The sequence below is a fragment of a genome, unplaced genomic scaffold (assembly GCF_019419815.1).
Source record: "Pyrus x bretschneideri cultivar Hongxiangsu unplaced genomic scaffold, Pyrus_bretschneideri_v1 Contig29, whole genome shotgun sequence".
Taxonomy (NCBI): domain Eukaryota; kingdom Viridiplantae; phylum Streptophyta; class Magnoliopsida; order Rosales; family Rosaceae; genus Pyrus; species Pyrus x bretschneideri.
Genome location: NW_025999601.1, coordinates 3,210,655 through 3,223,538, shown reverse-complemented (window position 1 = coordinate 3,223,538; position 12,884 = coordinate 3,210,655). Strand labels below are relative to the sequence as shown.

Below are 12,884 nucleotides of genomic sequence, written 5' to 3'. Positions count from 1 at the left end.
CACCGGGAAGTGACTTGGAGACTAGTTTTGTGATTGTTAGCTTTGCACGCATGTTTTAGACATACACACTGACAAGGTTCAAGTGACATGCCTCGATCCAAATGGACATTGATAATCTAAGAAATTAATTCACGAAAGTAGTTCAAGTAATATTTTGAGAAAACTAATTTTTGTTCGTTCATGTAAACAACATGCTAGAAAATTATTATCAAATGTCTTTAGATAAAAGGTTAACATATTGTGCTTAGATTGAAATTCACACGTTTCGAAAAGCCTTTACGCTTGTTAGATGTACTCTGTAAAAAACAATTATTATATGTAACTTTTTAGGATATACAAATGATGTAAAATCATTGGTAAAGATCTCATTAATTGTTATACATCCGAACAGTGAGTCCATAGATAATAAATAAAGGAAGAAGTGATCTAAAGAAGTTAGATTCAAGAGATATTCTTTTATCCAACTATCATGACATAAACTATTCTCAACCATATGATTATTAAATGGACATTGATAATTCAGAAGGACTGATATGCACTAAGTTTGCTTAATTGGGAGAATGATGAGTCTCAAGTCATTTATGTGTAGATAATAAGACAAGTGTGTAGGTGCATAATAGATAGTGAATTCACTAAACGGATCAATCGAGAGTTCTTGCATGGAATTCTACTTACGTATCAAGCAAGAAACTTTAAGAGTTGCAATAATGCAAGCAATCCTTAGATTTGAGTGTGGATACGTCATTGGCCATTTGTTGATGCAAAATGAATGACCATGCTCCACCACGGGAGTGTTCCATGCATTGTTGGGGCCCTTGACTTGTGCATAGATGTATGCGCGTGTGTGATGAGAAATCTATAACCTTGAGTAAGTGAAGGTAATAGTCGACAATATGATTCGAGAATCTTATAGCGAATATTGATCGTGATTTAGGAAGGCATTCTAATTCTCAACTGAATCATATGAATTAAGGAAATCAAAATTATGGGTGTGTTCTAAATTATTTGTATCCTAATGATGTGATTAAGAATATTGAATTAGATAATGATCGGATTCCATTGTAATTCAAACTAAATAGGTTCCCCGATTCTAATAACTAATGACTAATACTATCAGTACAAAATTTTACCTTGAAAATGTTGGCGTGAGCCAACCATTTAGTTTAGGAATGTAATCCTATAATTTATTCCTTGTGTAATTTGGATTCTTATTTCCTGTTATGTGAGATATTGTACAACTATATATTTACCTCCTAGAGTGAAGAATAAACACACAATTCAAACCCTAAGCACTTTTATCTGAAAATTGAATCAAAAGTTTCATAGCTAGAATAATTAAGTACGGTTAATTAATTACAATGCAAGCTAAACTCACAAACCAAGCTGCGAATTATTCCTAAACATTTTTGTTGACACATAAGATAAAGGATGTACTTATCAAACACAAATAAAACCATTAATGCTTTACCATTCAATATTCATCCCATTTGCATCTGTGATCGATGGCTTTGCTGATCAACCTTCCCAATCCTTGTCAAAGAAGTGATCATAACTGGCGTATGCCCGGTGAATAACGCGACGTGCCCCATCAGCTTATCTTTCCTTGAAAATGTTGTTCCACATGAACACTGCCATCTCAGATCGCCGCAGTGCTTCTCATGGGTGCGTAGATCAGATAACACCGAGAACTGCTTCCTGTTGCACCTCTTGCACACATACATCTTAGGACAATGGCTCCTCTTGTAGTGATTCTTCACACAAATCATCGATTTCAAAGGCTGGAATTTCGCGTGCTTTTGGTTCCACCTACACCCTTCTTGCGGACACGAATACTTTCTTGGCAATTTCGTCGAACATGCCATGTTTCCATCTATGCCTCCTGCACTATCATTATTGTTGTTAGTTTTCTTCATGGGGTTGCTTAGAGCAACGATAGTCTTGTACTCATCTCCATGAGCCCTCATGTGCATTCTCAAATTCGCATCGCGCTTGAACCCTTTGCCACAAACTTGGCAGTAATGGGTGTATTTAGCCAACAAATCCGAAGCATCTACCTCAATAATGTCGTAGTTCGAAGAAACAGGCAATTCCTTGCCTTGCACATGCTTATCATTGTTGCCCCTTTGATTGACAATCCTAGTACTCGTATCTGCCGTGGTACAATCATTGTAGCTGTCGCTAAACCAATCGAGTGTGTGTTCACGAGTAGAATAGAAACCAGATTGATCAATTTTATTACCATGACCACCACCAAAGTTTGTTTCCGATAAGCGATTATGATCACGATGATCAGAAGGATTACTAAGACCTTGACCAGTAGTAGTGGTGCTAGTATTAGTGTTGTTGATGTGGTTACCTGGAGTAGTAGTGGAAACAAGGGCCATCTGTTGACATGTGAACATCATAGAAGAAGCCGTGACGATGATTTCTTGTATGATATTGCTCATGCTTGCTAGGGTGATGGTGGCTGACTCTTGGGGTTGAATTTGATGATGATTTGGAGAGATGAGGATGCTGACTAGTGATTTGGCTTGATGAACCTTTTCTTTTAGGACTGAGACGTTGCAGAGGAGAGAGGTTGAGTGATTGTCAGGAACCGACGATGATGAGGAGTTTGGTTCGAGTGAAAATGAAGAAACCTGATCAGGATCTTCATAGATTTGTAACCCTAGATGGTGTTGTTGCTGTTGTAACATAGTTTGGAAACAATTAGATGGAGCCCCAGAAATCATTCTTTTGGTTTTGCTTCTTCTCCAATCTGCCTTCCTGTGAGACTGAAATGTTGTCTACTTATTTTGGTTTTCAGATCTTTCTCTTGGAAAGGTTGAAACTGCTTGTAGTGCATATATAGAGATTAATTATATAGGGTTCATATGATCAAGGAAGAAAGAACCCACGCTTTTCAGTAGTATAATATTACTTATGCTGGCTAAGTCATGAGAGAGGGAGAGAGAGAGAAGTCAACTTGGAGTTATTAGGTCTCAACCGAATCAACTGATCATCCCCAGTGGCGACCTTCCTCATATGAGGCTAACCTCAAATTAGGACAGACCTTGTGCAGAGAGATTTGGAGAGTTAGAAAAGTATATAAAATTATAAATTAATCATGTTTTGGTTCCGTAAGTTTATTAATATATCTTTTTACTTACATGAATTGCCTACTAAGAGCATGGTGTAGATAATTGATCGCCAAACCCATTTTGATCAGCCACGTAAGCAAAAATTAACTCTAACGGTATAGGCAATTGAGTTTACAAATTTTGTCTACTCTTTCGAAGTAGACAATGTTACCTACAATATCATGAGTAGGCAAATCGGATCCCACATATCTTTTTGTTGTGAAATATTGTATGTGGAGGAAAATAACAAAACTAAAAACTAGCTAAAAGTAGATGTTATAGATGAAAGAAAATAATAAAATACAATTTTACCTACTTGGTTTGCTAATCCATTGAAGTGAAAAACATTTTCAATTGAGGCAATTGAGCAAAACAACATGCCACGTCAGCCTTTATAGTATAATTTTATCTACTTTAATTACCTATACCATAGAAGATGCTCTAAGCCTATATGCCAACTACTATCTAGGTTATTTGTTGCATGTTGAATGGGTGCAGAGATTTAATTTTTGTAAGGGCTTGTGGTTTAGCAATTTATCATATTTTTTAAGGATGATCTATGTATGATTAACTAAAATATAGATGGTTTGGACAAATCCAAAATCATCCAATTGTAGTGAAGAAAATAGACGAATATGATGTTCCAATGAAATACTAAAATAACCATCTCATTTAATCCATCGCTTTTATAGCTTTAAATTTGAGTGATTTTTTGTAGCATCAAAAGATCTAAAAGATAGACGATTCGATTGTCGGAATATCAATGTGGTGTAGTCAAAGATGTCTCTTTCTATAAAAAATTTATGAAACCCTTCAAGTTACATATATAACTACTCTTGACAATCTCTTTGCCAGCTTATAGAACTTCTAGTGAAACTAATTTGTTTTTCAATTTCGCTCGTTTTGTCGCATCCTTTTTGACCATTTCGTATAGTGATGCATATAGGACTTTTTTGTTGGATAATTAATTAAATATCGGAGAAGTTGAAATATATGTGGATGCATTTGAGCCGTTGGTAAGTTCCATGTAATAGTCACTGCGAAGGTCAAAATCATTAGCTTGCGATTGTCATGCCTCACGTACGTATGCATGCCTGGATGACTGACTAAACACGTAAGTTTAATTAGTATGATCGTCATCTAGGATCAAACACTTGGGTTACATACTGAAAAAGTATCTAGCACTTCAGTGGGATAATCTATAGCAGCAGCACATTCTTTCTCTCTCTTTCTCTCTGTTTTTGATTCCCTGCGTCTTGAGTGTTCACGAACTTGGGGTGGTTTCCCAGCACACTTCATATTCCAAGTGATTAACAAAAAGATTATTGTAAGTGATAAATTGTCTTGGTGATTAGCGTTTTTCTTCTTAATTTACTGTGTTTCATGTTTAAACTCTCAACATCCTCCCTTAATTTAGTTTATAATCAAGGGAAGTGTTATTAGCACTCCAAAAATCTCATTCAATACTCCTCACAAGTGTATTTTTCTTTCTAAATATAGAAAGTTTGGAGTGTATTTTGGAGTACCAATAACAATTCTCATAATCAATTGTAGGCAAGCAATAAAAACAAAAGAGTAATGTTAGGAATACTAAATTTTGGAAACTAAAAGATATGTAAGTTGATGATTAGTTTATTAATTAAGCGTTAATAGACGTGTTCATTTCTATTTGTGACACATCATTTAGTTTGCAAATTGAGTCTTCCTAACATTACAAAGTAATGCTATTTATATTTATACCACCTTATGTGGCATTTGATATGGACAGCCAAATCATTTGAATTAATCAGATTTTTAAATTTAGTTCATTATTTAATAAACTAATAATTAATAAAAACTAGTTAATTAAATGATTATTGTGGTATACGAGAAGTCTTTCTCCTCCCTTTCCTTGGGTTTTGCAAAGTTTTCAAATGATATGTTTGTCCACATTAGATGTTACCTAAGATAATATAGAAATATGATATAAAAACATGATATGAACAACATTATTCTTACTCAAAACAAAAAGATTGTTCTCCTGTGTTTACTATGTCTAGCAGCACACTTAACAATTTAATAACAAAGAGTACGCTATCTTATTTTTTAACAACTCCGAAACTGCGCCGGCGCATCCATCAGAATCTAGGTACTTAATTTGTATAATATTATATAATATTATACGTTTCACAACCAAACGGGCCAACAGGCAGTGTATTGGCAGGTTTTGCCAGCTAGGGTGTATATTATAAGTTTCTGGTTGTTTTTAATGCTACTCGAAGAATGCATTTTTCATCCTTATCTAATGGGCTATTAGTATGGGTCTCTTTTACTACAAAAGATTAAATTAAAATACATAACTTACTACTTTTAAAGTAGGTATAAACGAGAAATGGAAATTTTATGACCTGCATTGAGACCATCTTCAATGGTCGGGCTAAAAGTTAAATTTTTTAGCCCGGAAAATTTAGCTTTTAGCCCAGAAACAGTTTTTCTGCTCTAAACGTTCTAACCTAAAATTTTAGCCAGAGATTATTAAAGAATGAATTTAGACTATTTTTTTTTTGTTAAATTATTTTTTTTAAAATAAATATGTAGATCATCGTAATTTAATTTTATAAACATTTTTATCTAAAAAAATTTATATTCCGATAAATATTGGGTGGAGTCCACTCCGATTTCTAGGCTAAATTTTGGGGGGAATTTGACATTGGTTTAGCATTTAACATTTAGCCCAAAATATCCCCTTGGGTTGGAGTGGGTTTGGGGGGAAATTTTGGGGGGAAATTTTTCTTTTAGCCCACCATTGGAGTTGGTCTGAGGTAAAAGTTGGATTCGTCAAGAAGAAAATTTATTTTCATCATTTCCAAAGTAAAAAAGAAGGTTTTTTCATGTCTAATTTCATCAAAATGAAAAATAAATCTCGTCTGCCTTCAAAATACTTTAAATTTAGAAAATTATCCATCTTTATTCAATACTTTGAACCAAACGAGGCAAAGAAATAAGGGATAACAATTTATTGAGTTTGTGGTTGACAACACTTCACAGACACGCACATACACACAAACATAAGGTGGTGTTATCTGCATACTCATTTTTATATTTCACACATTCTCTTAATTTTTTACCATCAGATTTAATGATTTAAAGAAGATCAAATAACTGCAATTAACAAAGATGTGTGGTGGGTAAAATAAATGGGTAGATAACAGGATGCTATTTGTCATAAACAGAAAATTGGGTCTAGGGATGAGGACTTAGATTAATTAACTAATTCAATTACTAGGTTTTCTCTTCCTTCATAGGTAGGCCCACAAGCATATCAAAGAAGAAGTAAACGCTTTTTATGAATAGGGAGCATTTTTTCTTGCCACTCTCAAGTGACGACGGTAATACTCATTAGCATACTTATTATCATTTGATAGATTTCTGTGTATCTAATATATAGATCTCAAAACTTAAACTCATATGATAATAATATATAAGGTGGTAAATATAACCATTACTTGAAGCTGGTAGCAAAAATATTCCCTTATAAATAAATGATAATTATGTTGCCAAGCTATAGTACAATATACAACAAAACAACAATAGCTAAAAATTGTTGGAATTTTGGAAAGGATTTTTTTAATTTGTGAGTTGTTGGATTTGGAACATCATGCACATCGACAGCTTGGTAGTTTGGATAATGGTTTTTTCAAGCTTATAGGTCATAACTAAATAATTAATCAGTATTCTTTTGAAAATTAAGAAAGGGAAGGTCGTTAATTTATTTGTTCCTTCATTCCTACGTCATCAATCTCAAGGCGATGTCTAAATGGCAGTAAATGAATTCTCATTGGCAACTCTGGTGCACGCACAATGCCATGTCCAGCAACGGCAGATAATAGCGAACAAGGGAAATATACAGATAGATCTCTTTTGCTGCATATATAGGTAAGTAATTAACTCTGAACCCAAAAAAATAAGTGAATTAGTTTAAAAAGGACAGGAAATTAAGTTAGTGAATTAGTTGATGATGAACTAAAACCCTAAAAATATGACAACTGTGTTGGAGTTTTTTGAGCTCCTTTAGTCCCACGTTGGGGAATTCGAGGAAACTTGAGGTCCTTATATTAAGTTAGTCATTTTTATTAGTGATTAGGTGTTGGACCATTTGGAATGAGGAATGAGATTTGAGCCACTAATTGTGTGGATTAGGCTTGATGATTATATCATAATATTAACATAACATTAATATTAATTGTTGGGGCCCAAGAAGTAAAATTAATCAGATCATTAATTTTAATTTCAAATTAAGTTTTTAATTAAAATTAATTAAAAAAGTTTTGATTAATAGACACAACTCTTTCCAAAGAGTTGTGTAGCTTCAGATACATCCAAAAGGTATTTGAAGAGGTATGAAAGAGCCTATATAACTGGAGTCTCAGTTCCATCGTAGATGATCTTTTCGTCCTCCTCTTCCGTACAAACTTTCCAGAGAGTAAACATACAAAGCAATTCGCTAGAATTCTATAATCCAGTGCAGGTTGTAGAATTAGGTAGTTGTATCCTGGTCGAGCAGACGTTGTAGAACCATAAGCACAAGAGTGGGACGGAAATACTGTTTGAAAGACATAGTTTTTGCACTAGCCTCCACCTGTTGTAATCAAGTTAGTACCATTTTAATTCATATACTTATTTCTGTATTTTATTCTGTATAGCAAGTATTTTTTTGTTAATAAAGTATTAGAATTTCGAATTCTGTTATTTCTGTTTTTTTTTTTCTTTCTGAATTGTTCTCCAACAAACTGAATTTTTTAGCGCACTCTCATTTGAAACATGGTGGAGAAGTCAGAGATGCGGTATTAGAAGAAATGGGATTCTCCCCACACAGAGATTATGTTGAACAAATCAACAAAACATTCACGCGGACGGAGTCAACAACTTGCTCCAGATAACTGCTACTGATTACCTGGAGAGGGCGCAAGATGAACTCCTTTATACACAAAATGGAAGTAGAAAATCTCCATTTTAAGCCCTTAGCCCATCCTGCAAAACTTACAAAGACTCTATATTTCAAAGTGCAGAAAAAGAATCATAGAGGATGAAAAAATAAAACTAAATTGAAGCTACAGCGGTTCACCACAAGGAAAAAACAAAAAATAGGGCTGGTGGATCCATTCTCCCTCGTCAGGAAGCAAATGAATTGTTACTAAAGGAAAGAAATAAGCCAACCCTAGACAGTTTTAGTACATGCGGGAATTTACTCATACTTACAACAACGAGTCGGTCTACTAAGAAAACCTTCTCCGAAAACCCTAAATTCAACCTAGAATAGGAACTAAACGTATCAAAAACCATGTCCAGTACGTTCTCTCCAAACATACACCTCCACAAATTTATGAGCACTAACCACCAAAACCCAATGAACATCTAATTCATTGGGAAAAAAAAAACATAAATTCACCACCAGCAGAAAGAAAAAAAAAATTACCAGGGAAAATTGCTAACAACCGATCAAAGAAGGGTTCTTTAAATATTGGTCCATACAATCCATATTTTCCAAACATAAACCCACCTATAATTAAACATCCAACAAAACCCGAGATTTCAAATAAATTGTCATGTAGAAATACAAGTAAACTATTTTTACAGATTATTTACAAGTTATGCCACAACCGATTTATAAGTTTCTCACCCACACTTGAATTTTAGCTTCAATCAAGGGCATTAAAGTCTGATTAATCCTTCTAACCATTTTTTTTCCTCAAATCCTTCTAACGTTTTTTTAGAGAGAAATGAGGTTCTCATCCCTCTATTTCTATTCCATTAATTAAAATCTTATTTCTTTGTAATTTTTTTATCAAGGTCCTAACGTCATTATTCAATAATAAAATATTCACAAATCAGCATAATTAAATTGTATTTCTCAAATATTCATTTAATGTTAGAAACGTTACATTTGGTATATTTATATTTATGGCTAAACTTTGTGTCATATATTTCTATTTTTAGCTTGCACCCAATTTAATTTGCAACCATTTTTTTTTAAAAAAAAATTGTACTAGTTTTCTTTTTAGTTTTAATTTGTACCCATATATTAATTTCTTTTTGTGCCCATACTTTTTAAAATTTCATCTGTACTCATAATTTTTTTAATCTTTTATTTGTACACATAATTTATCTATAATGTACCAATTCTTCATTATAAATGTACCACTTTGTTATATATAAAATATACCAATTAATTTTGTAAAATTTTATACGGAAAATGTACCCATTTTTTAACACTATGAGCACATTCTTTTGCCATTGGTTATTTGTACACATAACATATATTGTTACATTATTTTATCCATTTATTCAATCAAAATGTTTGAATTTTTTTAGGATTAAGTACCTAATATGCCCAACCTTTTAGTGTCATTATAAATTGATCTCAACCTTTTTAAACATTTCAAATAAGTACTCAACTTATTGAAAATGTCATATCCTTTAAGTCCCAGTTAATTTTTGTTAAATACTACAAGTGGCAACAATGAGTTCCACTTTTTAGCGTACTTGGACACTAAAATAATAATAAAAATATCTTAAAAAGGACATGAAGATGAAAAAAAATAAAAAATAAATAAAACAAATTCACAAATAAAATGGAAAACAAAAAATAAAGATGGGAAATATCAAGTCCTTGCCACCTCCAAACTCAATCTACGACCATCGAGACCCTGTCCCTACCTTTATATTCAATCCCTACCAACTTGTTCAGCTTGTAGTTCTTCTTTGTGGCCAATGAAGATGATGGTAGCCACATCATGGCAGTCTATACCATTTCAGCAACTTTCATGACCTTCTTTTGATTTTGGAGACAAAGTAAGTCCTAGTTAGTTTAACTTATACTGGAACTTAATGGATGTGACATTTATAATAGGTTGGATATTTATTTGGAATGTTTAAAAGGTTCGAAACCAATTTGGAATGACATTGAAAATGGGGGAGTTGTCGGTACTTAATTCCTTTTTTATTGTAGCCGTTTGTAATAGCAATATGATAAGGGGATTTTAAATTTGAGATTTATATGCCATATGTGTATATGTGTGTGTGTGTGTGTGTGTGTGTGTGTGTGTGTGTGTGTGTTTATATACATATGGGCTTGGATCAATGACACCATATTTTTTGCACAATATTTGAGACAATTTTTAAACTAGGGTAACTTTCGATGCGATCCCTATTTATCAACATTCTTTGATTGAAACATTGTTGGTTTTCAGTTTTTTATTGAAGTCTCTGAAATTAATGCAATAATGCATTTCTATGTAGGTTATTATAATTTTTAAATTAAAATTTGATATTTGTAGTTATTTATATTAATGAGATTTTGAATAAAATCCATAATTTGTTGAAAATATTTTAAAAAAAATATACTTAAATAAAACCCATGATTTGTCATTACTTGTTGTGACATCCCACATCACCCAGGGGAGTGATCCTTAAATGTATATTCTCATCCCTACCTAGCACGAGGCCTTTTGGGAGCTCATTGGCTTCGGGTTCCGTAGGAACTCCGAAGTTAAGCGAGAAGGGGGCTAAAGCAATCCCATGATGGGTGACCCACTGGGAAGTTGCTCTTGAGTTGCCAAAAACAAAACCGTGAGGGAATGGTAAGCCCAAAGCGGACAATATCGTGCTATGGTGGTGGAGCAGGCTAGGGAAGTGATCCGCCCCGGGCGGGGATGTGACAATTTGGTATCAGAGCCTAGCCCTGGTTGTGTGTGTGCCGACGAGGACGTCGGGCCCCTAAGGAGGGTGGATTGTGACATCCCACATCACTCAAGGGAGTGATCCTTAAATATATATTCCCATCTCTACCTAGCACGAGGCTTTTTGGGAGCTCACTGGCTTCGGGTTCCGTAGGAACTCCGAAGTTAAGCGAGAAGGGGGCTAGAGCAATCCCACGATGGGTGACCCACTGGGAAGTTGCTCGTGAGTTGCCAAAAACAAAACCGTGAGGGAATGGTAAGCCCAAAGCGGACAATATCGTGCTACGGTGGTGGAGCGGGCTCGGGAAGTGATCCGCCCCGGGCTGGGATGTGACACTTGTATTAATGACATTTTACATACAAAAAATTGGTAATTTTTATACGATACATCTTACATACAACATTTTAATAAAGGTCATACATTTTATATAATGGGTACATTTCATATATATATATATATATATATATATATATAATAAAAAATAAATAAAACAATGGGTACATTTTACACAAAAAAAAGAGATGGTACTTACAAAGAAAAAAAAAAAGGGTACATTATTAATAAATTATGGGTACAAATAAAAGGTCAAAAAATATGATTAGAAATAAAAGTTTAAAAAATATGGACACAAAAAGAAATTAATATATGGGTACAAACTAAAATTGAATAGAAAATTGACACAATTTAAAAAAAGGGTTGCAAATTAAAATGGCACCAAATAAAAATAACAATATATGATACAAAATTTAGCCATAAATATAAATATATCAAATGTAACATTTCTAACACTAAATGAATAATTTATAAATAAAATTTAGGGACGTTTTGAATTAGACACCTCGTTTTTAAATGTCATAGACTAAACATCTATTCCTTTTGCAAATTTGATTAAACATTTTCCCTACAATTTTGGTACTTTAATTTTATTTCATTAGAAGTCTATTCATGTTAGCATTCCCCTTTTTCCTCCTATTTTTATGCATCTCTTATTATGATGATTTAAGATTTTTTTATTTTTTATTAAAATATTTATTTTAGTAAATTAAATAGAATGAAACAAAACTTGTTGTTAGGTACGTTTGATTATAATAGTACATTTAATTACTTGGTACATTTGGTTTCTTGGTACATTTGAATTCTTGGTACATTTATTTTTTTGTACATTTGAATTTTTGGTACGTTTGTTTTCAAAACATTATTACTTTTTGTTCTAATAATGAAGAATTACTTTAATTAATTTTTTTTTATAGAAAGAGTTGTTAACAATGTAAAAGTTTAAATTACTTTAATTAATTATTTTTTTCTTTCTAGAAAGAGTCATTAATCAACGGATAATAACCTTTTTTTTTTAATTTAAAATTATATGATTTACCGTTATTATTTAGCATTATCTACAGTAATAAGGATTTATCTCCGATCAACTAAAAGTTGTTCCAGAGACTTATCTACCAAAAAACAAGACTATCTAGAGCATTGTGTATGAATTAAACATATTTTTAAACATTCCAAAAAGATGAATATTCATTTTAATATAGTTTATAATTGGGTACGTTTTAATTCGGGGTTGGTACATTTTCGTTTCACGTTGGTACGTTTTCATTTAATGTTGGTACGTTTCTATTTGGCATGGGTGTACATTTAGATTTTAAAAGTTTAAATTTTTAGACTTAAATATACTTGAAATTATTTAAAATACATAGTAGATATTTAAATGTAAATTAATTTCAATTAATCTAAAGTAGTTCAAGTCTCAGTATCTTAATCAAATGTTTCAAAAGCTTAATCAAAAACTCAAAAAGCATAAATATTTAATTATTCTACAAAAGTCTAAAATTTAATTATCTTGATATGTAAAATATTTTATTATTGAAATAATTAATGATGTTTATTAAAACCAAGGACCTTGATTAAAAATTAAAAAGGAATAAGGTTTCAATCAATGGAGTTTTAAAAAGAAGTGCATTTTTTCTCACCACCATTTAGTGTGATGTATGCTTATCACCCTATTTATCACCGTTAGATGTGTTTGAATTTTGAGATTTGTGC

General features: G+C 32.5%; 1 protein-coding gene across 1 annotated transcript; it reads right to left on the bottom strand.

Annotated features, from left to right (window-relative positions):
• Positions 1-1,274: 1,274 nt before the first annotated feature.
• LOC103947723 (protein SENSITIVE TO PROTON RHIZOTOXICITY 2-like) lies at positions 1,275-2,982 on the bottom strand. The gene has a single exon (XM_009358667.3). The coding sequence runs from the start codon at positions 2,730-2,732 to the stop codon at positions 1,479-1,481; it is 1,254 nt and encodes a 417-aa protein (XP_009356942.2). The 5' UTR covers positions 2,733-2,982; the 3' UTR covers positions 1,275-1,478.
• Between the last annotated feature and the right edge of the window lie 9,902 nt (positions 2,983-12,884).